This window comes from Catharus ustulatus, chromosome 6 (genome assembly GCF_009819885.2).
Source record: "Catharus ustulatus isolate bCatUst1 chromosome 6, bCatUst1.pri.v2, whole genome shotgun sequence".
NCBI classification, from domain to species: Eukaryota; Metazoa; Chordata; class Aves; order Passeriformes; family Turdidae; genus Catharus; species Catharus ustulatus.
In genome coordinates this window covers 31867532-31892294 of record NC_046226.1, presented here as the reverse complement: position 1 = coordinate 31892294, position 24763 = coordinate 31867532, and the positions used below count along the sequence as shown (strand labels likewise).

At 35.7% G+C, this 24763-nt stretch overlaps 1 protein-coding gene across 6 annotated transcripts in view; it reads left to right on the top strand.

The window, feature by feature from the left end:
- The window catches only part of FMN1 (formin 1), a 178523-nt gene extending 164383 nt beyond the window's left edge, over positions 1-14140 (top strand). For all 6 annotated transcript variants that reach the window (XM_033062175.1, XM_033062173.1, XM_033062176.2 and 3 more), the window contains 2 exons: positions 4113-4197; positions 5259-14140. In XM_033062175.1, the coding sequence (XP_032918066.1) occupies positions 4113-4197; positions 5259-5303 (130 nt within the window). In that variant the 3' untranslated portion in view covers positions 5304-14140. The remainder of the gene's footprint in view (positions 1-4112; positions 4198-5258) is intronic.
- Positions 14141-24763: the final 10623 nt, after the last annotated feature.

Here is a 24763-nt window from a genome sequence, read left to right as displayed (position 1 = left end):
AAAAGCTTGTATTGCTTCTAAATGGTGACAATACAAAATTATATTAGAAATCCAGCTGCAAAAGTATTCTGAGAATTATCACTGTAGGCTTTGGCTCCCTTTACATACTCCTAAATATCTGCCACTGGCCATCTCAGATGGACTGAAGTATATTTTTGCTCTGTAGCCCTTCTCTTCCTATTGGTTCTTCTTTTGCATCATCTTTCCTAAATTAAAAAAAAAAAAATAATAATAATTTTCGTCCTTGTGACTACAGAGATAAAATGTCTCATTACTTTGTAGATAACTTCATAGATAAACCACTATCAGTACATCCAGAAAAAAAAGAAACATATCAAATTTATAGGCAATTTGAGGTTTGATGACAACATCCACTGCCAACATACATTTTACTGTATGAAACATTTATTCTAAATGCAATCTAAAGATTTGATCAGTAATGACCAAGGTCTTTCCAGAAGATTTAGGCCTGAAGGCTTAATAGGCAATCGTATTGTACAACACAGAAGTGGTAATGTTCAAACTTCATAGTCTGGTATAAGGCTCCTAATTTTAAAGCTAGTTGAGTACTCTGTGAAATCATCTGCCAGGCCAGGTAATACACAAACCTCTGCCTTCTAAAATTTTGATACTGAAACCTGACCTGTTAAATTTCATGGGGTAACAGGAGCTGTGACTTAAGGTTTAGTTTATGAGCTGCACACAGGAATAGGAGAGTAGAAAGGCATTTCATACATGAAAGGAATTTGAACTCTGAGGATTTTTCATAGTCCTAAGGGAAGTCACTGTTCAGCTGCATTAAGGATCTGGACTGGGTATGCAGCTTGGCTCTAGATTGAACTGTTGATGTTGACTGTAGCTACCTCCACTTGTTCATTTTCACCCATGTCTGAAATTTTGTTTACACAACATTTCCTTATGCCAAACCAGTTTTATGGGACAAGTTTAAAGTTCTAGTCATGGGAAGCTCAGGTGGCACAGAACTGTCATTCCAAGCTATTTCCTAACCCACAGCTATCCATATAACTCACCAGCTGCATGAAAGGAACTGTAGAAGTGGAAAATAATGGATTTTCCAGATTATTGAGGAACTGAGAGAGAACCAGATAATTTAGTCTCTGTTGTGACACAATAACAGAGCCAGAGCATGAGTATGTGAATTGGTTTGTTTACATGGGATTCTGGTTTTCCTAACTGGGGAAATTCCGAGGGTGGACAGTGCCAGTTCACACTGCCTATATTAGTTTTCTGCATCCCTAGGTACAAAATTAAAATAATTTTAAAGAAAAAGAATGTCTTTATTTTTCACTAATAACTTCTAATTTGAGAGGCTTGGCTTTTATGCAATTTACAGGGGAAGACACCACATAGAGGCAGAAAAAAGCCGATTGCATTCCCATTGATTATTGTAAGGATACATACGGACTATTGGAGTCGTGTTTCTCTTATTTAAAAATACATGTAATTATATATAATACATATAATTCAGTATTTTCCATATTGCATGCTAGTGTGCAGTACTGCTCCATTTTACACCATGTCTTCTTTATTAATTAAGGTGTATAGACTTGTTTTGATCACAGTTGATGGAGAACAACTTTTCTTTTGAGCACATCCATGTTGCAGCTCATCAGATTTGAAGGCTTAAGTGACCTGCATTCCATAATGTTTCAGGCTTGTGATTGCTTGCTGAGTTAGCCCATTGGTCAGGTTGGACCCACAGTGGCACCCAGTCCAGCCTCCGTGCTCAGACAGGGTCACCCTGGAGCACATGGCACAGGATTGCGTCCAGACAGTTCTTGAACCTCTCCAGTGAGGGAGACTCCCCAGCCTCTCTGGACAACCTGTTCCAGCATGCAGTCACCCTTGTCTCTTGTCTCTCAGCTTCTCTATCATCCCTTCTAGTCTCTTTGTCCTCTCCAGTGCACTCTGTCCAAAACTGCACTTGTCACTGTGAGCTGTAGACTGTGGCCCTGCATCTCAGGGCTTGATTCATTGTAAAAACCTTCTTCCTTACACCTAATCTAAACAGACCTTTTAATTTAAAACCATTACCCCTTTTCCTTTTGCAATAGACCCTGCTTAAAGTTTGTCCCCATCTTTCATTCTATTTTTAAAAATCCAGGTTTCCAAGGAATAGTGAAAATATGCCATAAAATACACAGAGCTCGGTCAGTGGCAGGCATCATTTTCTTTTTAAGTCTAAGTTTGTGATCCCAGCAATTCTCCCTTTGGATGAAAGTGTGGACTCCAGACATGTAAAAACTATTTGAAAACACTTCCAGAACTAAAGAGGTGATGAAATAGAAAATGTGCTCAAAATAGGGAAGAGTTTAGAAGCTGGTCAGTTGGTGTGATTCTGCTGAGCCTGAAAACTGTCTTGAAATCCATCATCATCTTTGCATAAACATTGTAGCTGTGAGGAATAGCATGCTGCCCAGTGGGTGCAGTCATCCAGCATTAAGTAAACTGTGCAGATTAACACACATTTATTTTTTAAAATAAAAAGATGGAATGGTGTGTTGTTACGTAGTTGTTTACATGTACAAACAGGGAACACTTAATTAAGTTCTAAAAATGCACCAGCTGTATTTAAAAAGTGAAAAGAATAATAATTTCATATGTGGGTATTTGAGGGCATAGTTACAGCTTGAATCAATGCTGCAGCTGAACACTGTTGCAAATGAGTTGAGTTTAGTGGTGTAACTGTTGCCTGTTCTTTTTAAGTGCTGGAAAGTGAGACCAACAGCAACTATCCAGTAGACACTTTTAAAATACGTAGAGAATAAATTTTTTGTTTCCAACACTGATAAAGACAATCATGAACTTATGAATGTAGTCTGTATTTTAAAAAGAATCCAGCTTGCTGCTAGTGTTACAGCAAGGAAGTACGCACCAATAATTGCAGCTATAATCCACTTTCCTTTTTGCTTTTCTTCCAAAATTCCTCAAAAATTGAGTGTGTCAAAAGTGGTTTGAACTGGACATGGTATTTTAAATTTTTTTTGACTGGCCATAGCAATTATTTCTGCCAGTGGAAAAAGTTAAATAGGAGAAGAAAGTAGAATTTTTCAGTTCTAGAGTGCCAATAAATGTGCTGCTTTTAGACTGACTTGGTGTACATTACTGGAAATTAATTTGCTGAGTTCTTCTTGCTTGAAAAAATTCACTCCCAACCTCCTTCCTTTTGCATTTTGTGTACAGAATTATAAAGTAGCTGTATGTACCATCAGTGTTATAGAGGCACTTAGTACTGGACAGGTCCTCTATTAGGAGGGCCAAAAATTTTCTGTCCTTTTTATCACTGTTTAGCACATAATTTCCTATGCACATTCCAGTCCGTACAAGGAGAGTCAAGTCCCTTTTTCTTTAATTCTGTTTCTCCTTTTCCTCCTGTTTAAGCTCCTCATTGGGTTCTTCTTGTTAAATGCCCAGAGAAAGAAGAGTTCTTGTAGGCAAGACTCTGAGAGCAAAAGGCAAGAAGCAGAGGAATCAGATGTGTCCTTCTTTCACTTTTCTCTACAGTACTTTTGGCAGACTAGTCTTGAGCTGTATACAAGACAGCTTTAACTACCCTGAGACAAGAACCTCTTGTACCTCCTATTGCCACATCAGTGAGGCTGGTCAGTCAATTCCATTTAAAGCAACACAGAAAACATTAACAAAAAACTGGCAGATGCTTTCATTTCAAGGTTTTCAGAGGAAATATAACGTGTAGCCTGGCAGATGGTCTGATAAAATAGTATATTCTGTGTGTATGACAGATTAAGCCAGCTAGCTCTTTTATTTCAGAGAGGGATCTTTTTGCCTTGATAGCACAGCGTTTTTGCTGGGAAAGATACTCCATAAAATCCGTATCCTGGGAGAACAGATAAATTATTTCCCCAATGACATTTTCAGGGAGCAATACAGTCCTTTTGCTTTTGATTTTCTTCATTTGAAAATGTACTTTGGTCCACTTTTCTTAGTTTATTAAGTGCCTTTAAATAGAAATAGTAGTTTGTAGGGCCAATATACCTTAAAAATAGTGACCGGTGAAACTTCTTACAAAGTATATACCAAGCAGAACCTTTCATTTCATCAAATCTAATGATGCCTTTTCTGTGTTTCAGAATTAAAGTGGCTCAGCAATCAGTGAGCAAGTTAACTGCAGAGAAGAAAGTTGAAACTAAGAAGATCAACCCTACAGCTAGCCTGGTATGATCTGGTTTTCAGTATGACATTCCAAAGGGGTTTTGTGACACCATTCTTGTCGTTCAGAATGTTGGCTGGTTTCTGCTGCTGTTGGAGAGCGTAGTATTTTTAGTTCAAATGCAGCAGAGTGATTTTCTTCCCAAAGAGAAATGTTAAAGCTTATGCCCTATGGTAGTCAACAGTTATGTTTAACATTTAGTTCAGTTGTGCCTAAGCATGGCTCTGCTATTTTAGATAACAAAAAGAGCTGCTTTTGTGCTTTCTTTTTCCCTTCCACTCTAGTCTCTTGTATTTTCTGCCATGCTTCAAAGTGCATTGAAGCTCACTGCATGTATTTGTCCAATGACTGGAGTTTCTGGTTTTACAAAACATTAAAAATCTTGTTTTCTCTGTGGAACAGTGGTAGAAGGGATTAAATGCCAATTTTATTCCTTGTAGTACACCAGTGTTTTCAATGTAACATAGTAAGAGGTCTAACAATTTGCATTGTATATAAATCCTTTTTTTTGTCTGTGTGCAAGGCACATAGGTCAGACAAGCATTTTTCAAACTCTAGAAGGCAAGAGACCAAGGGAATGAAATGTACATAAAGGAATCAGGGTATGATTTCCATTCCCAGCAGAGCATATCAGTTGCAGTTCAGGCAGCAGAGACATGAATGACTACACTTGCTGGGAAGAGGTCATCAAGCAAGATCATCTAGCTAATGCTAAATTAGAGCCTCTATGTCAGCAGAAACCATTCCAGACATGAGAAGATATTAGAGTCACAAGAATTTGAAATGTATCTGGTTTTCTCTGGCTGCACTGGTCTTCACAGATGTGTATTTTTAAAGGTACACAGTATTTGACAAGTATGTAGCGAAAGCAAACTCAGCTTTTCCACAGTAAGTAATGTGTTTTAAAGTTTTAAACCTTTTTTGAGTGCTCTAAGCATTTTTTAATTAAAGAAAACTGGAACTGTGACTTATTTCTCCATCTAGACCAAATGCTCATGGGAACTTGAGAGGAGATGGAAAATTATAGACAAGAATCACAACAATACTCTTTTTTTTTCTTTAACAGAAAGAAAGACTACGTCAGAAGGAAGCCAGTGTGTCTGCCAACTGAAAAAAGATGAATGAAAATGATGGATGATTGCCTGATGCTTTACTACACCAATGCCCCAGGAAGCACCTTATGTTAGATACTGAATTCTTCTTTTCTGATCTGTCCCAAGACAATCCATTAAAGACTTTTGAGTTCCTTCAGAGGGGTTTGTATGTTCAGTGGAGGGAATTCTAAGGTTTTTACATGGGAAGTCAGGTTTTTTTCCATAACTCTTCCTATATCACTTAAAATGCATCTTGTTGTTAATAGTTAATTAAAATACTCTGTTCATAATGTATTAATATTGAAGAGGAAAAATGATCATTTTGGATGGTGAGTTAAGTAATGACTAACAACCTGTAGGTTATTTACAGGGCTTTATGTATATGAGAGCAAATATGCCATTCAGTTCACAAAGTCTATTGCATTATACTTTTTGTTACTTCAGCAGTAACTGAAGTAAAATTGACTGATCATAAGTAATTTTACAGTGTCTAAGTATTGGACGCATCTTTCTAAAACTGATTAAATGTAATTATAGATTCATGCTGTATTTTACTATATTTTTATAGAAGCTTCAGCTTATGCCATTCATTGAAATGGAAGTAATATTTTGCACATAAAAAGGAATATTCAAATTCTTTAGTTTTATGATTGATGGCATAACTGATTTATTATTTTTATGGTTTTAATCTAACATTTCCTAAATTTTGAGCTTCAAAACAAAAAATGATAAAATGTATATTTTTATTTCAGTATATACTGCAAATACCAACTTCATAAAGTGATGAGTTTATAGGTCATTATTCATTAAGATACAATAATATCTCTCCATGAAGTTACACATTTACCATTAAATATTTGACTTTTAATTCTACTGAAAGCTTTCTTTTTAACAGCAAATATCTCACTCTAAAATACATTTTGCAGCCTGCTCTTGTTCCCCTATATTTGTATGAAGAATATGTCCAGCATACATATGTATTTATATATTTTTTAATATATATAGAGAGAGATACATAATGTAGTAAGTAAAACTTCAGAAAGAAATAACAGGGTCTTGCTGCCCTCCTGTAACATTATAACCATTGCCATAAAGTGTCAGAGCATGAAAATAACCCTACTGAACATCCACCATTACTTGAAAATTTTTACTGCATTTTAAGGGTTTGAATTCTTAAGAGGAGAAGTCTTGAAGCAGAAGTTAAGAATAATTTAAGGTAAAACAGAAAATTATTCTGCTTGCTATCCGCAAGAGAGAAACTGACTTTATGATAATGGTATATGAAGTTGGTTACAAAGAGAAATTAGGTGAAGCAAAAAGATGCAAATGCTAGTAGGGGAAAAGCATTAGTCCTTTGCTTTGAGACTGGAAAGAATATATATGAGACAGATATCAGTTATCATACAGCAAATTCAGTCAAGAGACTGAGATGAAACCTAGGTGAAGTCATCCCTAGAAGTGTACATTTATATTAAGGAAAATAGCAGTTGTGGAGGCCCATTCATAAATTAACTTAGGATTTCAGTGCAGGTTTCTTAAATTACTATCTCTCTCATTCCTGCATAAATGAAAACAAAGGACTCAAGAGTCTCTTGTAAATTTGGGAGTTTCTACCTACTACAGATGTACTCAAGATGTGTAAGGATAATTCTTACAAAAGCAGTCAACAATATGCCAGCAAATGTTATCTGATTTGTAGTTTGAGTAGTCCCATTGCAGAGAAAAAAAAGTCCAAAGATTTAAGTTTCCTGTCTTCCACTAACTAGGTGAAGTACATTTCTTTCCAATACTATTAGTGATAAGTAAGAGAAGCAATAATGCCTATAAAAGCCAAAGAACAATAGCAAGCAAGGCAATTCTGATGAGTGTTTAAGCAAACAGTGTTTATTTTTTATATAGTTTTCTGTCATGAAGATAGTGTATATTGCCATTTGACCTGATTAAGAGTTTTTCAATTAAATGTATTACTTGAAGTATTATTCAACAAGAGCAGCACTGTTTGTGAAAATGGATAGTCTTGAAAATTCCCATTAGAAGTATATTGTGGAAAAAAGTTTTTAACTTATTGAAATATCCTGTTTCAAAATTTCTAAATGTGAATTTTCATTTTTCAGTTCAAATTGACTTCATTTTGAAATGTTGAAAAATGTATATAAAAAGGGATTAAAATTAAAATTACTCATTTAAAGCATTCCTTGAACATATTTATAATTCTTTTATCAGATTAGTAATTTCCCAAGACTTTGAGAATTAGGGCTATTTTTTAGAAGATTCAAAAACTTTTATAGCACAGACCTTGTTTCTTCCTAATTTTCAGTTGCATTGATACTCCTCTCAAGTCAGAGTTTCTGATTCCAGCTTCACCCACAACTTAAATCCTCTGTTACTAATTAAACTATTTTTAAGTGAAAAGAAGAATTCACCTAGATTATTTGATTCATTCTCTTAATCAAGACTTCAAGACTCCTGGATGGAATTCATCAGCTAAATATCAGACTTTCCCGTCCCAGTGATACCTACAAGTGTCTTCAGACAGTGATTGAAGACACAATGGTACACCTGCTGGCTTTAACTAAAATTGTGTATTGGAGAGGAGATATTTACAGATATGTCTACATAAACTCTTTACTTATTAAATATTTAGACATTTCAGGCATAACAAATATGCATCAACCAGCATTCACCTTTGGGGTCACCAAATGTCACCAAACATCATGTTTTAAGCTTTAAGCTTTAGTTTGATGCCTCACTTTTACCATGAGCTTCCTAATTTGGGGAGAATAAAAGGACAGAAGGAGAAAAGAAAGAAACTACAAAGATAGAATGGAACAGAAGTCTCCAGTATCTGTCTACATTACTGTCAAGGACGTAAAAGAGTGGACTCAATGAAGCCAAGCAGCTATAACTAGACAGTTACAATTTTCTGGTCTATTAACTTAAAATACCTCAACACTTCACAGAAGTCGCTTCTGTGACTATGAAGTAGATGTGGCTTAAGAGGGAGAATTTTCTGTTGTGTTTTCTTTTCATTTCTTCTGTTACTGCCAAACTTCTCAAAGACTGTAAAGCAAAGCACTATTGAAACCCATGTTACTCATTAGGTGTTTATTACCCACAGTAATAACATACAGTACTGATTTATAAATCAAATTATTAGAAAGAATTCAGTGTAAAGTAGATAATTGAGAAGTGCTCTTTACATTTTTTACATTACCACTTGTTTATTTTAAAACAGAAGAACTTTTAGTCTTTGAGATCTGACAATATAAGTTCTTTTTCATTATATTTTTACTAAACTATGAAAGCTACCCAGGTGTTTTGCCATCACTAACCCATGCAATTGTTTTGCCTTGTGTTTTATGATAGGGTTGTAAATGTATAGATTGAATGTCAGACTTTTATATTTAATATAGAATTTTTTGCATCAAAACAGAAACTATGGTCTTCAGTTTCTGTATATATAGAAAATTAAAGTACAAGGGGTGGAATATTCAATAAGCAGAGAGAAAAATTAAGTGACCATCTTAAACTCTTGTGGGAAGGATACATTTTTTGTAAGACTTCAACATTTCTGAGTTACTGAGGATATCTCCTCCAACCAGATATAAACATCCAGGGTATCTCTGACCAGTCTATTTTTTCTCTGCTTGAAACATGAATAAAATACGTTGTTTTCCACATGATGTAGAGGGTTCTTACTGCCATTATTTTCCAGTAAATCAATAGCAATTCCTCCCTTAGATCTAAACATCTTTCCCAGTTGAACATGGGGTAGTGGAAGACTTTGTAATACTTATTTAGTAATACTATTTCTTCATTGTTTCAAGTCAGTATCTTAAAAATGGATGCCTTAATATGGATAGTGTGGATATGGAATTTCAGAAACATTATACAGTTTAGAAATACTAATCTCCTTAATCTGTGTTTAGGCACCCATCTGAGCATGCAATTTCACAAAATCATGTTCACCTAGTTTTTGCTCATTCTTGGCCTTGTCACGGTCTTGTTCAGCATTGATGTGGATCTTGATCTTTTTTTTTTGTTTTTTTTCTTTAACACTTTTGGAGTTTATTAAAGCCAGTTAGAGAATTTCAGGATTTGCAGTCTGGAGAGTTCTCTGGCATTCTTCATTTGAAGGTAAGCCTATGTATTTGCACATAAATACAAAGAAAATTTAAAAATAAAGTTAACTTGATTATAGTCAATAACTTGCTTCAAAGAGAGAAAAATACTAGGAGCTACTGTGTGTTTCCTTGCACCACCAAGGAAAAATATAACAAAACAGTATAAAAATCAGATATAGCAATAATATTAGTAATGATGCTGATAGCCACAGGAAGAAGTTAACACAGTTGTGGTTTCTTCATTTTCTGATGTTTCCAAATCAGCATGGAACTTTTTTCTGAAAGGTCTGTATAGTCGAATACAGCTTATTTGGCTCAGTTCAAATGTAGCTAAGTGGCATCCCCTATTCATTAATTTGCCTGTTCCAATATGTCCTCTAGACAGAAAAATACAATAATAAATATGCAAAAGACTTAATAAAATGTTTTTCTTATCAGTAACAGAATATTCTTATCTAAGGTGGAAGAGCTCTTTGTTGTGATTTTGAAATTCAAATACTGCAGTGTGGTGTAGAACAACATAATGCAGGACACCACTGTCAAATTATAAATATTTACATTTGAAATTATTGATAATCAACATTTGTTGGATACATCTTATGGTATTAAGGCAGCAAATTCTTATGCTCTGAAATTCAACGCTGTTTTAGAGATTCCCAAGCTAGGTCTGAGAAAACTGGCATTTTGGATTGCACACTGAGAAATCCCAGAATCATAGTTTCTTAGTAGTCAAAGGTTTGAGCATATGCAAGAGACTTTACCTTGGGTACAGTTAGCATGGTGCCAGATTTAAGTAACTGTCTCTTCTTTTAGTGAATTATTAGATATGACCTGCTAATATCACTACCAAACATTTCCACTGCTCAATAAGGTTTAAACCATAAGAAAAACCATAAAACTATTTTAGAGATCTAAAGCTCAGAAGCTGTGCTCGCAAAATTGGTAGAACTCTTCAAAAATACTTGGGTTTGCAAGTTTCTTTTTCAAAATGTCTGCAACTCGTGTGGTTTTTTAAACAATTTTCTCAATTTAAAAATATTCCTAACAACATTACTAAAATTGATTTTTTCCACTTGTTGAAAATGTGGTACACCTAAACAGTACTATCTTAGCAAGCAAGCTTCAACTGGATTTAAATTTTGATTTGATACCTCTCAGAATTCAAGTTTTTAAATTAGGATTTGTTAGTAAAATTTAAGCACTGGGTATAAGAGAATATATATCTATTTTAAGAAGCAATGAAGTAAATATGCTGAACTGATAAATAGCTTAGAGACAGAGTGCTCCACTTTCCTGGGAGGACATTATCAAGCTTTTCCCTAATGTGGAACTGCATTGCATTTCCTGTGATTTCCTTCTGCTAGGCGTCATCTCAGACTAAATTAAAGGTTGCACATTTTTTTTCTTCATTAACTATTTCTGGTTAATTTCATTTAATATTTTTTCCCCTCAATTTCACCTTCAATAAGCTAATATTGAGTTAATAAGTAGATTTTGTATACAGACTGATAGTGCTTACATATGCATGCAGTTTTATTTACGTATGTATTCCTCTGGCCCACATAGTAAAAAATATCCATAGAGAACACTATGGGGTGATGGGACTGGATAAAATCTTTTCAAATCCTGTTAGGAAAACTGTGCTGAACTGTCCCAGTGTGGGACAATTGATTTCTTTTCTGTGGTAGGATCTGCCTGCAAAGGTTTTAGAGTCCAGGGAGTTTTGGAGAATGGAGAAAGCTGTTGGCATGGTGTCTTTGCTGCAGCCATCAGTTTCTAACAGTAAATAGTTTCCCAGGAGTTACACTGCAGAATTCCCTGACCATAGATTGGTCCACGGACTCCTGGAAGGGACACTGGTACATAATGTCAATGGTGTTTTTTAAAAGGGAAAGAGATCATTATCTATATTTCCAGATTAAGGTAAAAGCTAGAGGACTCTTCCAAAATAGCAAAAGTTTTGCAGAGTTGTATGTATCCACTCATTAGGTTCTACAGATTTCAGAAATGTTGCATTCATGTATATGAAAAAGATTCTGTGCCTATTACTGATCATGTGATTATTTTATACGGACAGAATCACTTACCTTACTCTTTTGTTGTGCTCTGACCAGTAGAATATTGACTACAAAAACTATTGAAAGCGTGATCCATCATCAGAGTCCTGATAGACAGCTGTATTTCAGGTTTCCTAGTGTTGCCCTGACAGGAACATTCATATTTTACTAGAAGTAAGATGAGTTTAGCTGCCATGGCATCTGCCTTTTCAACCTCTCTTAATCAAAACTAGTGCTTGTATCATAGGGCCAAATGATGGGGCCAAATTCTGTTGTCGGTGATAACTGTAGTCTTCACTGCAATTAGAACTTAACTGTGGCACAAAATAATACTAAGAATGTTAGGATGTTTTTGTGATAGACATTGAATCATAATGTATTTGGTAAGCTGACAGGTTGAGATTTATGCACTATATTGGTACTGACAAATGGCATCCTTATAGAAGTTCAAGTGACTATAGAACGAGGACCTGTTACATCTGTTCACTGGTTAATAATGTTTCTTCAACTTTTTTTAATCTTCCACAAGATGATTTTCCAATCTCTGAATTATGCATTTGAGTACTTTAAATATTACACTTTCTCGGACTTCTCCCAGAGGGGCCAAGCTTGTAGTTCAGTACTTTTACTGTCTCATTTGGCATGCTGTAAATACATTGCATTATCATTGAACAAATGCTCATCCTGAGCAGCTATCCACAAACAGTATGTTACAGAAACTGCAGAAACTGGGTAGCAATCTAAAATTATAGTGCTATTTCCTACAGCTTCAAGCATCATTAGTCAGCATATTAACATAGATACTCCATAGCACCTGATATTTCTTAGTTGTAAAGTAGTTTGGGGATGTATTGCCAATAGCAGCTAATCACTATAAACTGGATAAAAGCCATGTTCTTCTTCTTATAATTCTTTTTTTTTTTTTTTTTTTGCAACTATTAGGATGTTTTCTTGTGATGTGGGTGGGTATCTTCTAGATTTTACATGGGAGAATACCATTTTGTAACTTGTCAGAGCAGAACAAGCTCACAGTTCTATTCTAGATTTCTTTCATATCTGACAGGAAGATGAATAAATAAATCTGATTTCATTCCACAAAAAAATAATACTTTTTTCTCATTCTATTAATATTTTTAAATTTTGTGTTACAGTCCAATGTGTTTTAGAAGGGCTGTAAAGGCTGTAAAGAATGAAAATGTTGCAGTGCCATTGAAACAACAATATAAACCTCACTATATCTTCATTGTGGATTGTCTTTCAAAGTCAGGTGTTGGTTGAGTTTGTTTGGCCTTTGTTTAATTAAAAGATTATATTATATCAGACAATCAAGACAGCTTTTCTTGGACAAGTTTCTAAGGGGGCTTGAGTGCTACAGTATTCGAGTGAAATAATCTGTGTATGCTCATCAGGCATGTAGCCTGAACAACACACTTTTCATCTCCATAAAACTCAGAAAAGGGAGAGACTCGAGAGGGAAATTTAACATATTTTTAGGAGTCAAGTTCAGAAAAGGTATGTCCAATTAAATGTGCTTGTCATAGTCCATCGGTTTTGAAACCAGCGATACCTGTTGCAAAGGAAGACTCATGCTCTCTCTGGATAAGGACTTTGCAGAGAGTTGATAAAAACACTGTTTCTTGTAGGTGCTTTCTGTGCAAAGCTGTCAGTGCCCAGATGATGACTGACTGAATGTTCCCCAGGAATAACAGACCTATAAATTTTAAGAAATATATATATAATATAAAGACACTATTTTTGGTGGGGGGTATATCAGCCTCAAGGATAAAAGCTGCCCCTGCCATTGTACTTAGCTATTGCTCTCTGTAGTAAAAGCTTTGCCACATTTGGAAGTTACAGGAAGCAAAAATGGAGAAATAATATTATGTGAAAAATCAAGACCTGACCACTGGAAAGTGTTTTTAGTAGGATTATTGCATGATTTTCAACCTTCATTTAGCTATTTTTTTTTTTCCTTTCCAGTCATTTTGAGTTAAATATTTGCACTGTTGAACATTATTATTGTTGGTACACTTCCTTCTCTTCTCTCCATATGATGAAAAATCATCAAAAGAGAGGCCTCTTTGGCTGCTTAACTTCTCTTTGAAGATGTAGCAAAATGGTAAATTCTCTTGCAATGCTATTAATGTTCTATGTGTACCTAGCAAGTTTCACAGACATAACAGCATTTATGTCTCTGATGTCTATATGGGATTTGCTTTAATAAGATCATAGCTTTGCTTGAATGTTTGCAAATACACTCAGCAATTATATATTTGCTATCCTTTGAATTGAAATCAACTTTGCATTTACCATCCTACACATGTAAAGCAAAAATAATGGAATATTAATACGGTTTAGCTTTTTTTGGTTTTCAGAATTAAACTCCTTTGAATAGTTCTTGATTAAATATGTTATAAATGTCTTAAAACAATAAGTTAAATAGATTCAGGTGCTTTTCTTCTCCCTTCCACGTTGTAATTATGTATGTGTGTGTGTGTGTGTGTGTGTGTGTGTGTGTTTCTGCTGTGTATCTAAAAGTATAATTTTCTCAAAAACCAAGATGTGCTATGACTGACTTTGTAAAAGTTATTGTAGTGGGATGAAGTATTTATTTTTAAACTCAATTCTTAAGGAGACATTGACTATAAATAAAAGACTCTATTTTCCTCCTCAGTAGTTTTGATAATTTTTCAATTGTCTTTTTTGTCTTTTTTCAATTGTGACCAACCTGGTCTAGTGCAAGGTGTCCCTGCCCAGGCCAGGGGGCTGGAATGAGATCATCTTTAAGGTCCCTTCCAACCCAAACCATTCTGTGAGTCCATAAAGACATACTAGATGCTAGATGATGAACATGTTAGAAATATCAAGATAAGCACTGAACAATTAAGCAAGAATGTAATTTGTTACATCATCTTAATTAAAAGTAGCTGAGCAAAGCAATCCAGCTTATAGACAGTTGGTCTCTGTTCCTTCTCATATTATTTACTGTCTAGTTTCATAATCCTCAAAGACAAAAAAAAAAATGGTGTACTGCTGAAAAGATGGACTTCATAGGCATTTTTGCCTGGAATCTTGATATGTCAGATGGTTTCTTCACATTAACAACCAATTGAGTTCATTAAGGACCTGAATTTGGTCCTTGGGTCTAAAAGAAGTGCTGGAACCTGAAGTTCTTGAACTTTCTTTATGCTTCTTTGAGTCCAGGACTTTTTTAGCAGCACACCATATCTAGCCAAAGAGCATTATTTACCACAGAGTTATGCCTATGTTATTTTGAGAGAAAAAGACCACATGCAGGGAAGAAAATACATCAGATACAGTGAATTTCTTTCCAAGAGTAATAGCATACATGTTGAGCAGAAGTCCAGATTTGTAAGATCCATCCTGAAGGTCTAAAATAAATACTACTCTTCTGAAAGCTCTCATCAGACATAAATCTTATTTTCTATGATGCAGAATTATTTATTATTTGTTAATGTATTTCAGCTGTGGGGCTATTGAAAATGTTACTTCATAAACACAGAATTTGTGATACACTGATTTAAAATACTATAAAGTAAATTTCTGCCTCTAATTAAAAGGTAGATTAGTTCCATACAATTAAATAATTTCAAAGATGCATTGTTTCATGTCTGTAAGTATCACAGCCATATTCAGGGGTTAAATCTGGAAATAAAAGCATGCAATTTTAAAATTAATTCGTATAAATATGAAGATACATATATATGCATATGTATATTTTTTTTAAATATGTATACATTTATATCTCTAAGAGAAGCTATACAGTTGATACGGCAAAAGAAATTGATCCAGTCATAGATCTAATATCTGTATTTCAGCAATCTGTAATGAAATTTTTATATATGCATTGTTCAGGAAAGGACAGTTAGTACAAAATAAACCGTAAAAGCTGGATAACTGTAGTTATTAAAATAATTTAAAAGCAAATGAGCATTTGAGACATGTTGGTCAAAAAACTTTAATCAAAGCAGACTGGGGATTTCTATGTGTAACCTCTTTCATGAGACAAATCCGAAGGTCCTTTACAAAATAATGAAATTAGCAATGCAAATATTGATGAATACAGTAGGTCAAACAAAGTCGACCTTGCTCTTGAGAGTGCCACTACTGTAAGTCAACAAACCAAAGGATTCCAGATGCAAAAAAAGTGCAAGCCAACCAAATGGGAGACCTGACTTTAAAGGCATACTAGGTTTTTGGTAAGGATCAAAAAAAAAGCGTTGAAAACAGTTTGCAAGTCTTGGTTTTGGTTTCTATATAATTGTTACATTTCATTGTGTCTATTTGCTCTAGGGCTTTTTGCCTCCTACAGACAGTCTTTGACACATCCATGAACGTGCCACGTGCCAAATCTTTCCTGCAAGACGGTGGATGAGCAGGTGTATGAGTTTCAGAAGTTCCTGGGTGGCATATAGGTAATTTACTATATGGACTGGTGCTTGAAGAAATGCTGTTCTTATATAAGCAATTCCCAGACACTTGGGAAATGTTAGGAATTTTCAAGTTTGGTCTTACAGTACTGTTTTATCTACCCCTGAAAAGAGAAACTAAAGCTCCACAGATCACAGCTGAAGACAGGCTCAAAAGAAATGAGTGGTGATTTAACTTTTACAACTTATTCTTTCTGAGTGAAACTTGTTTAGGCATGCTGGGCCTTCATGAAAACCCTCTGCAGCTTCTCAAAAAGAATGTGAGGGGTGAGTGAGGAATAATATTTTCAGTCACAGTGTGTTATAAGACTTCTAAGACTTCTTTCTTTTTTTTCACTTTTGCATTGTTTCCTCTTTGTAATTTTTTCTTCCTTTCTCCCTCCCTGTTTAAGACACCATTGCTAGATTCATGTGCATTTATCCAGCTCCAATATTTGTTCATTACTAATAATAAGATTTATTCAAACTTCAAATTCCAAGACTGAAATGATTAAGCCATTTGAAATTGTTCCAATAATTGATCTCTAAATTTCTCAGCTGTATTTTTGGTCATACTTTTAAGTATTTATGTTAGTACTTACAAGGAGGAGCACACTGTGCTCATTTCAGATTCAATTAGTCACAGAGGCAGAAAACTCCACCGTATGATTCATAACTAATCAAGATTGTGTAAATCAACTATTGAGAATTCTACAAATACTTAAGTAGCTGAGTGGTAAAACTTGAAATCAACTTGTTACAAAAAGCTTAACCCAGAAATGGCCAATTGAGCTCCAAATGATGATGTGTGCGAGTCAAGGAAAAGGTTTTTAAATTTTGAGGTTGATATTTTCTATCTTTTGCTTCTCTCATTAACCTCAGAAATGGAAACATCACGATGTTTTAACGTTTTCTTCACCTTGCAGCATCTGTAGCAGTATTTTTGGCTGTTGATTGACTGTGATTCAAAGTGTGTTATGCACTTTTTTTTTTTACTTTGAGAATCTTTCCTTTGTTTAGGAAGGCTGACAGTGCTCCTTTCATATGTGATTCATAGCAGCCATAGCAATCCTGTCTTTGAGAAGTGCAATGGTGCATTGCAAAAGTTCTGAAAAGGCTAGGCATTCATGAAAGGGTTTTAATTGTAGATCACATCGATACCCTTAGGGTCTGAAGTTCATTGATATTAAAGATGTGAAAGTTTTTTACATTTCTCAGCATTTTAAAGGAAAGCACAATGTGAGATTTATTTTCTAATTGCAAAAATTATTTTCTAAGAATGAGTAAGATTCTGGCCAGAATTTTGCCTTTTCTTCCAGATTTAAAGTCATCATCAGAAACTCTCATATAATGATCTTTCCCACCGCACCCTTTGGATGATACATTCCAACACTCCAAAATGGTGATGCAGATCCAAGATGGGTTTCTGAGACTGCTTCATGCACACACTTCTGAAGTTGTCTTTATTGCTTACATACAGTAGTATCTTTTTGGTGGTTTTCACGATATCGCAAGAGTATTTCTTTCTCCTCATTGCTCTCTCCTTGCTGACACTGCCACAGAAAGCAAGCTGAGGGACCATATGCTATGTCTCTGCAACAAAAACACCTAGAGAGATTTTAAGAGAAATTTCCCATCTCTTCTGGTCTTAAGTGTCTTCTAAAATATCAAACCAAGTCGACTTGCAAGCCTGTTGAGAAACTATTACATTAATAAAAAAACATGGAGGGAAAATAGTTTCCAAGTTCACATACTTAAAAAGAGAACAAACTGTATGTGAATCTAAAGATCCTATTCAAAGTTGGGAAGTTGATTGAGATATTTTCCAAAAGTAAGAATCAGCATAAACTTGGATCACATTGAGATGCATGTTCTTTCCTTGAAACCGCATTAAACAGCTGAGAATCAGTCACCTTACTTCAGCAGAGTTTTTGAGAGAATGGGGGTGAAGACAATATTAATTTTTAAGTAATGTGAGCACAAGAAATCTGATACCAATCTACCCTTTTGCTCCTGGGATTGTTTTGACCTAATTCCCAAGGCATCTTTCTGTAAAGGTATCCTTGGATTGAAAAAACAAAAAGGCAAAACCCACTCTCTTGGACCCTACTGTTTTACTTCCCTGTATGAATCTTCTGGTTTGATTTAGGAATGTGCTTCTTGGTTCCCATGTGCATTGTTGTTGTAGTATTTACTTTGGAAGGAAAAGTGAGTATACGGTTCACGCCTTAACCTTGTCAAGCTTTCCCCTTACCAACCTGAACTGACACCATACAAATTCCGAAAGGAAAGGCCACAGCCAAAATTAATCATAAACATTAACCATAAAATATTACTCTTGACCCTACCAAGGGGCAGACCTCTAGGAATAACATCCTGCTCCTTAAGAAAATAACATCCCTCTCCAGCCGAGAGGTGCAGACGATCTCGTCTGTGCATGAGGGACACGCTGACCTGTGCCTCAGGGTGTAACATCTGATCTCGGCTCAGAGGGCAATGTGCACTCCAGGCCTTACTTCATGGAAGTCAAACACAGCCCTACATACAGGCCTTGGCACTTGTATCCTCTGCATGAAACCAGTCCTGTCTGAGGCTGTGCTGTAAGGTTAGGGTTTTATGCAAAGACAGACTAAGGCTGAAGCTGGAAAATTTAAAGCTGCCATGCCAACTTCCAGGCTGTTTTGTTCTGAATGAATAGTGTAGGTATACACTTCATATTATTGCATCAACAATGAGCCCTGAGGGAATTACAGTCTGTAGCTCCTTTGTAGCATTTCACTTGAATACACCCTATGGTTAGTTTATCCCTAGAGGCACAATCTCTAGGTTATTGGAGAATCTATTTCTGTAGATATCAGGCAGTATGCTGTTCATCAGAAAATAGAATTATTGAAGCCTCTGAAATCTGAAAACTCCAGAACCAAAATTAGTATGGCCAAATACTGATTTTACTTAGAAAAGAAATAATAAATCAAAGTAAAACTTATTGCGAGTCACTGGAGATGAAACATAGGTGCCTAAATGAAGCAAGAACTGCAACATTGAATGAAGCATTCCCTAAATATCATTAAAGTATCTGGCATGTAGTAATAAATCAGAATACTTCCCAGGAGATGCTGGTTGCACTGACATTTATAGAGAGAGATTTCAGCAGCAAGCTGTTGAACTTGTTACGGGTGCCCTGCAGATGTATTTCTGGTATTGCAGGCCTCCCTTAATTCAATCCCTTGCCAGCAAGAATAAGATGCAAGTACCCCAGTTTCCAGGGGTTCCCCTTAACATAAACTCTTCAGTGTCACCTCAACAACTGACTTTGGCCTTCCTTTTCCCAACGTGCCAGCCCCAGATGGAAATCAAGCTGCTGTTGGGATTGACAGGTTATATAGGAACAGAACTGGTGAGACAAAATGACATCATCCTAAATTGGTGCACTTAAAATCGTTATAAAAGATTAAAAGATTTCCCTGGTAACCCTCATTTTTTCCTGTGGGAAAAAGTGGGATTTGTTTCACCCATTGACTAATACTAATCAAGGAATAAATGTCAAGTTTTTGAAATTAAATTATTACTTTTATCAAGTTCATGAGGTTAAAACTTCTCTGGGATTTTTATGCCACACTGAAGTACAGCTATGCCCCCTGTGAGTGAATTTGACAGATTTTATAGAGATGGTAGAGATGGTTGCTGTGGTATCTGCTGGATGAATGCCTTGAAGTAAGTGAATATTTTCACGGGAGTTGATCTGTGCTTGATTTGTACTTGTGTAGTCTATTTATAGCTAACAAATATAAACTGTACTCTATGCAGATGGCTCACTTCTGACAATGCAGTACAAAATGAGTACACTCCTCCTTTCACACTAATGCCAATACATCTCGCCTGTTATTAATAAGCTATTTAGACACATTCTGACAGCAGACTAGACCTCATCTTTGAGATCAGTACCTGACGCTCATATTTCTTCGCTCTTGCCCTCTGTTTCTTTTCACCATCCATCACACTGACTCTTACTTCCTATCCTCTCCTGTGAAATAGACACTACCTTCGTTTTTCATCAACAGTAAAACAGATCAAGGTGGTTCCATGTGTTGGTAAAGATAAATGTCGAGGCTAAAATCTTTCCTTGTGTGTCTTCCATTAAATTTCACTGTGTAGCATTTGTACACTTTTCAGCTATGATGCACAAAAGCCAGTGTTGCCGAAGATTTTCAGAGTTTCATAATATCATGTCTTTATAATAAACCAGTGTCTTTGTAGGAAATCAGTGCTTCTGCATTGAAATCAAATACCATTAAAACCTCCCTGTGTTTTGTGACTTACTTGCCCAGTCTTTTTAAATGACCCTTCTCAAATGGCACAGGTTGTATATCACGTCAAGAAGACTGGCAAAATGTGCCTTGGAATTATGCAAACAGTATTTCAATGTAATAGTGATAAATAAAGATGTTTTTCCTCTGTAGTTAGAGCAATGGTAAGGAAGAAAAGATGTGAAGATGCATTTGAACAATTCTCATTGGAAGAGTCTTGTTTTACCCAGTTTCTCTGTTGAGGTGAGTTAATTGCAAGTCTTCTCACTTATGTGATATAAAGAGAGGAAATTTTTTTTGTGAATCTGTGTTCTGCTCCTGGTAATGAACTAAAATATTTGGTTCTGAAGAAAGGCATTTTTCTTTTGGTTTACAAAGGACTTTGTTGCAAGAACTAAACATAGTTGTACAGGAGTAGGGAGCCTGCTGACTTTTGATAGTCCATCAAGGCTGACAGCTTAAGAAAACCTGCCAGGGTAGCTGTTCTCTTAGCTGTCTGAGCAATGGCATTTTCATCACCAGACAAAGTTCGGAATTTCTTTCAGAGAAAAACTGACTCTGACTTTTTGAACTTTCAGACTACTGAGATGAGCAGAGTGAAACCAATTGTTGAGACATCATGCATGGATCTAAGGGACAGATGGGTATGAACTATGCCAGAGAGTCATGATAAGACATTCAGCCTGTCTTTTTTTTCTATTTCCTTTTAACCATTGTTCTTGCTCTACTGTTTGTTCTGAGTCTCACGTTTCACCATTTCTTAGTAGTAGTGAATATACAAGTCACCCTGTGAGAAACCTGAGACAGCTTTAAAAAGCAGCTCTAAGATGAGTTCTACTCACATTCACAGAGAATGTTCTCCTTGAGCTGGAGAACTCCTCCTTCTCCTTGAAGATCCAGACCAAAGGCAAGTTGAGCACCTCTTGGATGTTAAGGTTCCTCAGAAGCTTTCACTGGTGTTCATTCAGCAGCAGGTCTCCTTTTAGAAAGCATATTCTGTACAGAAAAACACTAAAAGCAACTCAATGGTGAAGTTAGAGATCTACTTAGTTTACACTCCAATTGCAAAGGAATGGATTAGCTTAACTTTCAACTCCTGCTGCTTAATGTTGATTTAATATATTGTCTTGACTTTTAATAAGGTTATTGAAAGATAAAAGCATATAAGGAGCTGTGCCACAGATGCGACAGTCAGAACTTCATACGCAAAATAAAAAGAGACATTATAATAAAATGAAAATTGAATGTTGCTTGTATAAAATCTGGCTTTGTTTTGATGCATAAAAAAGCAAACACTGTTCCATACTGAGGTTTTCAAGAATGTCTTAAGTACACAATGCTTCTGATGCCACCCCAGTTGCCTATATATAGATCTGTCTTGTGTAAAGAATTTAAAAAGCATTAGAATGGAGAAATCAAAGAGACAATAAATTTTAAACCAATCTTATTGTCTGCAGCCTAAAGTGTTATTAAGATCAAAGTGGAGCAAACATCTGGCATTTGCCTTTCTGCAAAAATTAGATCAAATTACCTACCATAGGATTTAGATCCATTCAATAACTTCTTGCCATTGCACACATAGTTTTCTTTCTCCTTTTTATTTGCTAAATCTAACTTTACACCTAAATTCTAGCCTCTTCATTCATTTGAAGTTGAAACAAATTAACAACAAAAATGGAAATCATGTTCCTTGTGAACATCTGTTTTCAAAGGAACATTCAAGGTCCTTCAGATCCTAAAGAGAGAAGTTCAGCAAGACTGCATCCATTAAGTGTAATTGTCTAGAAATAAACTTAACTGAATGCACAAAACACTGTCCACATCCTTAAAAAATAAATTTTTTGTGACTACTCTTGTAACTAGTGTCATTGCTGACTTTATCCCATACTAATCACTCCTAAACCGTGTTATTAAGAAGATTGGCACAGTGGCCAAAAGTTTTATGTATAATCTTATCCAATATACATTTTTCAGACTTCCAAATATATCTAATCCACACTGTGGCTTTTACATCATTCTTTAGAGAGATAAATACATTTATGTTATGTCTATATAGCACGATTTTTTAATTCTCTTCATAGAACAATGCACTAATACAAAGCGAAGATTGAAAATCTCTTAAGTACAGAATAATGTGTCCTTACACCTCAAAAGCTGAATTACAAAAGTTGAATTGAAACAAAAACAATATTGTCTGTAAATTCATCATTGTATGAATCATAAATCTCAACAGTGCTCAGTAGTGATGCCATACAATAAAATTATCATTAATGAATGTGAGTATTCTATCCCATATGAGCTGTAAATTGCACATTAATTTTCCAATTTCTTTACTATCAGAAACCCTATTGATATTACTAGGCACTAAAGTAAGATATAGCTCTCAAATATTCTGGAGAGAGAAACAGGTTTTTTTAACCTTAGGGGTTTTTTTCTCTTTTAATATGAACTGGCATGTTACTTTTTTTTCTACAAGGCATTGTGTACAAAAGAAATGCAAATGTAGCAAGTTCAAATTTTCCTTGCAGAACTTTTATTGAGTCAGTGTAATTTTTCCATTTGATCCATCCCCAAACTATGTGATCTACATCTGTACCACAGCAAGGAGGAGTTATTGTTATCACAACCTAGAAGTTTGGAAATGCAATCCCAAATAACCTTTTTTTAAGTCAATATAGACTTTCTCATATCTTGCTCCTGGCTTATTCAAAAAAAGTGGATTCTGAATTTTATTTTCAAGACTTTCGGAAAATAATAGGAAAGGGAGCAAGTGACAGTTAAAATTTCTGTCGTCCTTCACCCATATTCAGGAAAGCTAGAGGAAGAATTCAAGCAGCCAGAAGCCACACATTGAGAAAGGGCATATTAAAGTCATCAGCTACATTCCCAGGTAGGCAGTGCAGATGGACTTCAGATGTTTTTTTGTAGATGCATTACAAGGTAGCATCAAAAATCTGCACTGGGATTCTTGGTGGTACTTGTGCATTGCTGGGAATTTGTGATTTCAGTCTCAGCTGATAAAAAAAATAAATCTGATGGTTATTAAAAATATGAACCAGTGATAGCTCCATTGTTTTGGCTAAATACAAATACACATTAAATTTTCACTCCCTTAAAATTTAAATGATGCAGCTTTCCCCTTTGGTTAGTGCATTGCAACCACCAGGTAAGCAGAACAACTCAGAAAAAGATTTGGACATTCTGCCAAAATTGATTATTGCATTTCAGTAACTAAGTGGTCTGTAAGGCGGGTTTGAGTTATTTGGAGTGAATAAGATCTCAGTTTTTTCACTTGGTTGTTCTCCTTCAGGAAACCTATTGGAACTAAAACCTGTAGGTTTACATCTATACTGGAAAAGGAACATCAGCCCCCAGGGTGAAGTTCTAATTCTCCTTTCTGGTGGGTTGTTTTTTTTTTTGTTTTTTTTTGGTTTTTTTTTTTTTTTTTTGGGGTGGGAGGCGGGTTGGGCTTTTTGTTTGGTTTGGGTTCGGGGTTTTTTTTGTTTGGTTTGGGTATTTTTTTTCCACTCAGGAGAAGGTAAATTACAAGGTGAGGTTACCACCTTATTTTTGCAAAGGCAAGGTCCCTGCTCCCAGCCAGGCACTGCTGGTGACAGGCAGCTGGAGCAGAGCCATGGTGCTGTCTGTCCAGCTGACCCAACTGTACCTACTGTGCACATCTGCTGCTCAGATGGGAGCACATGCTCGGCAATTCCAGCATTCTCTTGGTGCCTCAGTGTCACAACGCGGGTGCCAATTAACGGCGCAGCACATGGATGACAGAGCACACGCAGAAACCCCAGCAGAGATCCAGCCTGTCTCACTGGGGACAGAGCAAAAGATGGTTTCATTTCTGTCTGCATCCCTGACAGCAGATTAAGGTGTGTGAATTGTCTCGCATGTTCTAGCACAGCAAGGCTAGACATGAAGGAAGACTAAACCAAAAAGGATGGAAAGTTTGGAGAAATCTGTTCTTTCTCTCTGGTTGCAGCCCTTCCTCAACCCTGGCCTTGCACATGTGCTACCAGCAGTGACAAATCTTCCTGTTCATTTTTTGTAATTGTTTTTCATCTCCTCCATCCCTATGTGCAGTTTGTAATATGTTGTATTGCAAAGGTGTTCCTTACTCTTTTTTTTCTAGAAGTGGGAATAAACTGCTAACTAGACATTAAACTGAGATAAGGCTTAAGGCAGGCAGGCCAACTCCAACTCTAACTTTACAACATTCAAGGCTGATTTATATTTTGAACTGTCACTATATGTTTACAAGGGGAAAAGTGTGAGCAAAGATTGAGATTTTCCTTCTATAAATTGTGTGAGGGTGAGGGGGAAGTGACAGATTTCATTAAAAAACCTTATTGAAGTAGCCGTGTTGAATGATGGTGCCATTGCTTGTCTCTATGTCTTATTGTCTTAATGTAAAGCCTTTTATAATTAGAAGAAACCACAGAAGTCAGGATAAAGTACAACAGATCCAGAAAGAGCTGGAAACTTAAGGAAGGGGGGGAAAAAAATCCAAACCAAAAAACCCACAAAAAACCAAAAAACAAACAACAATA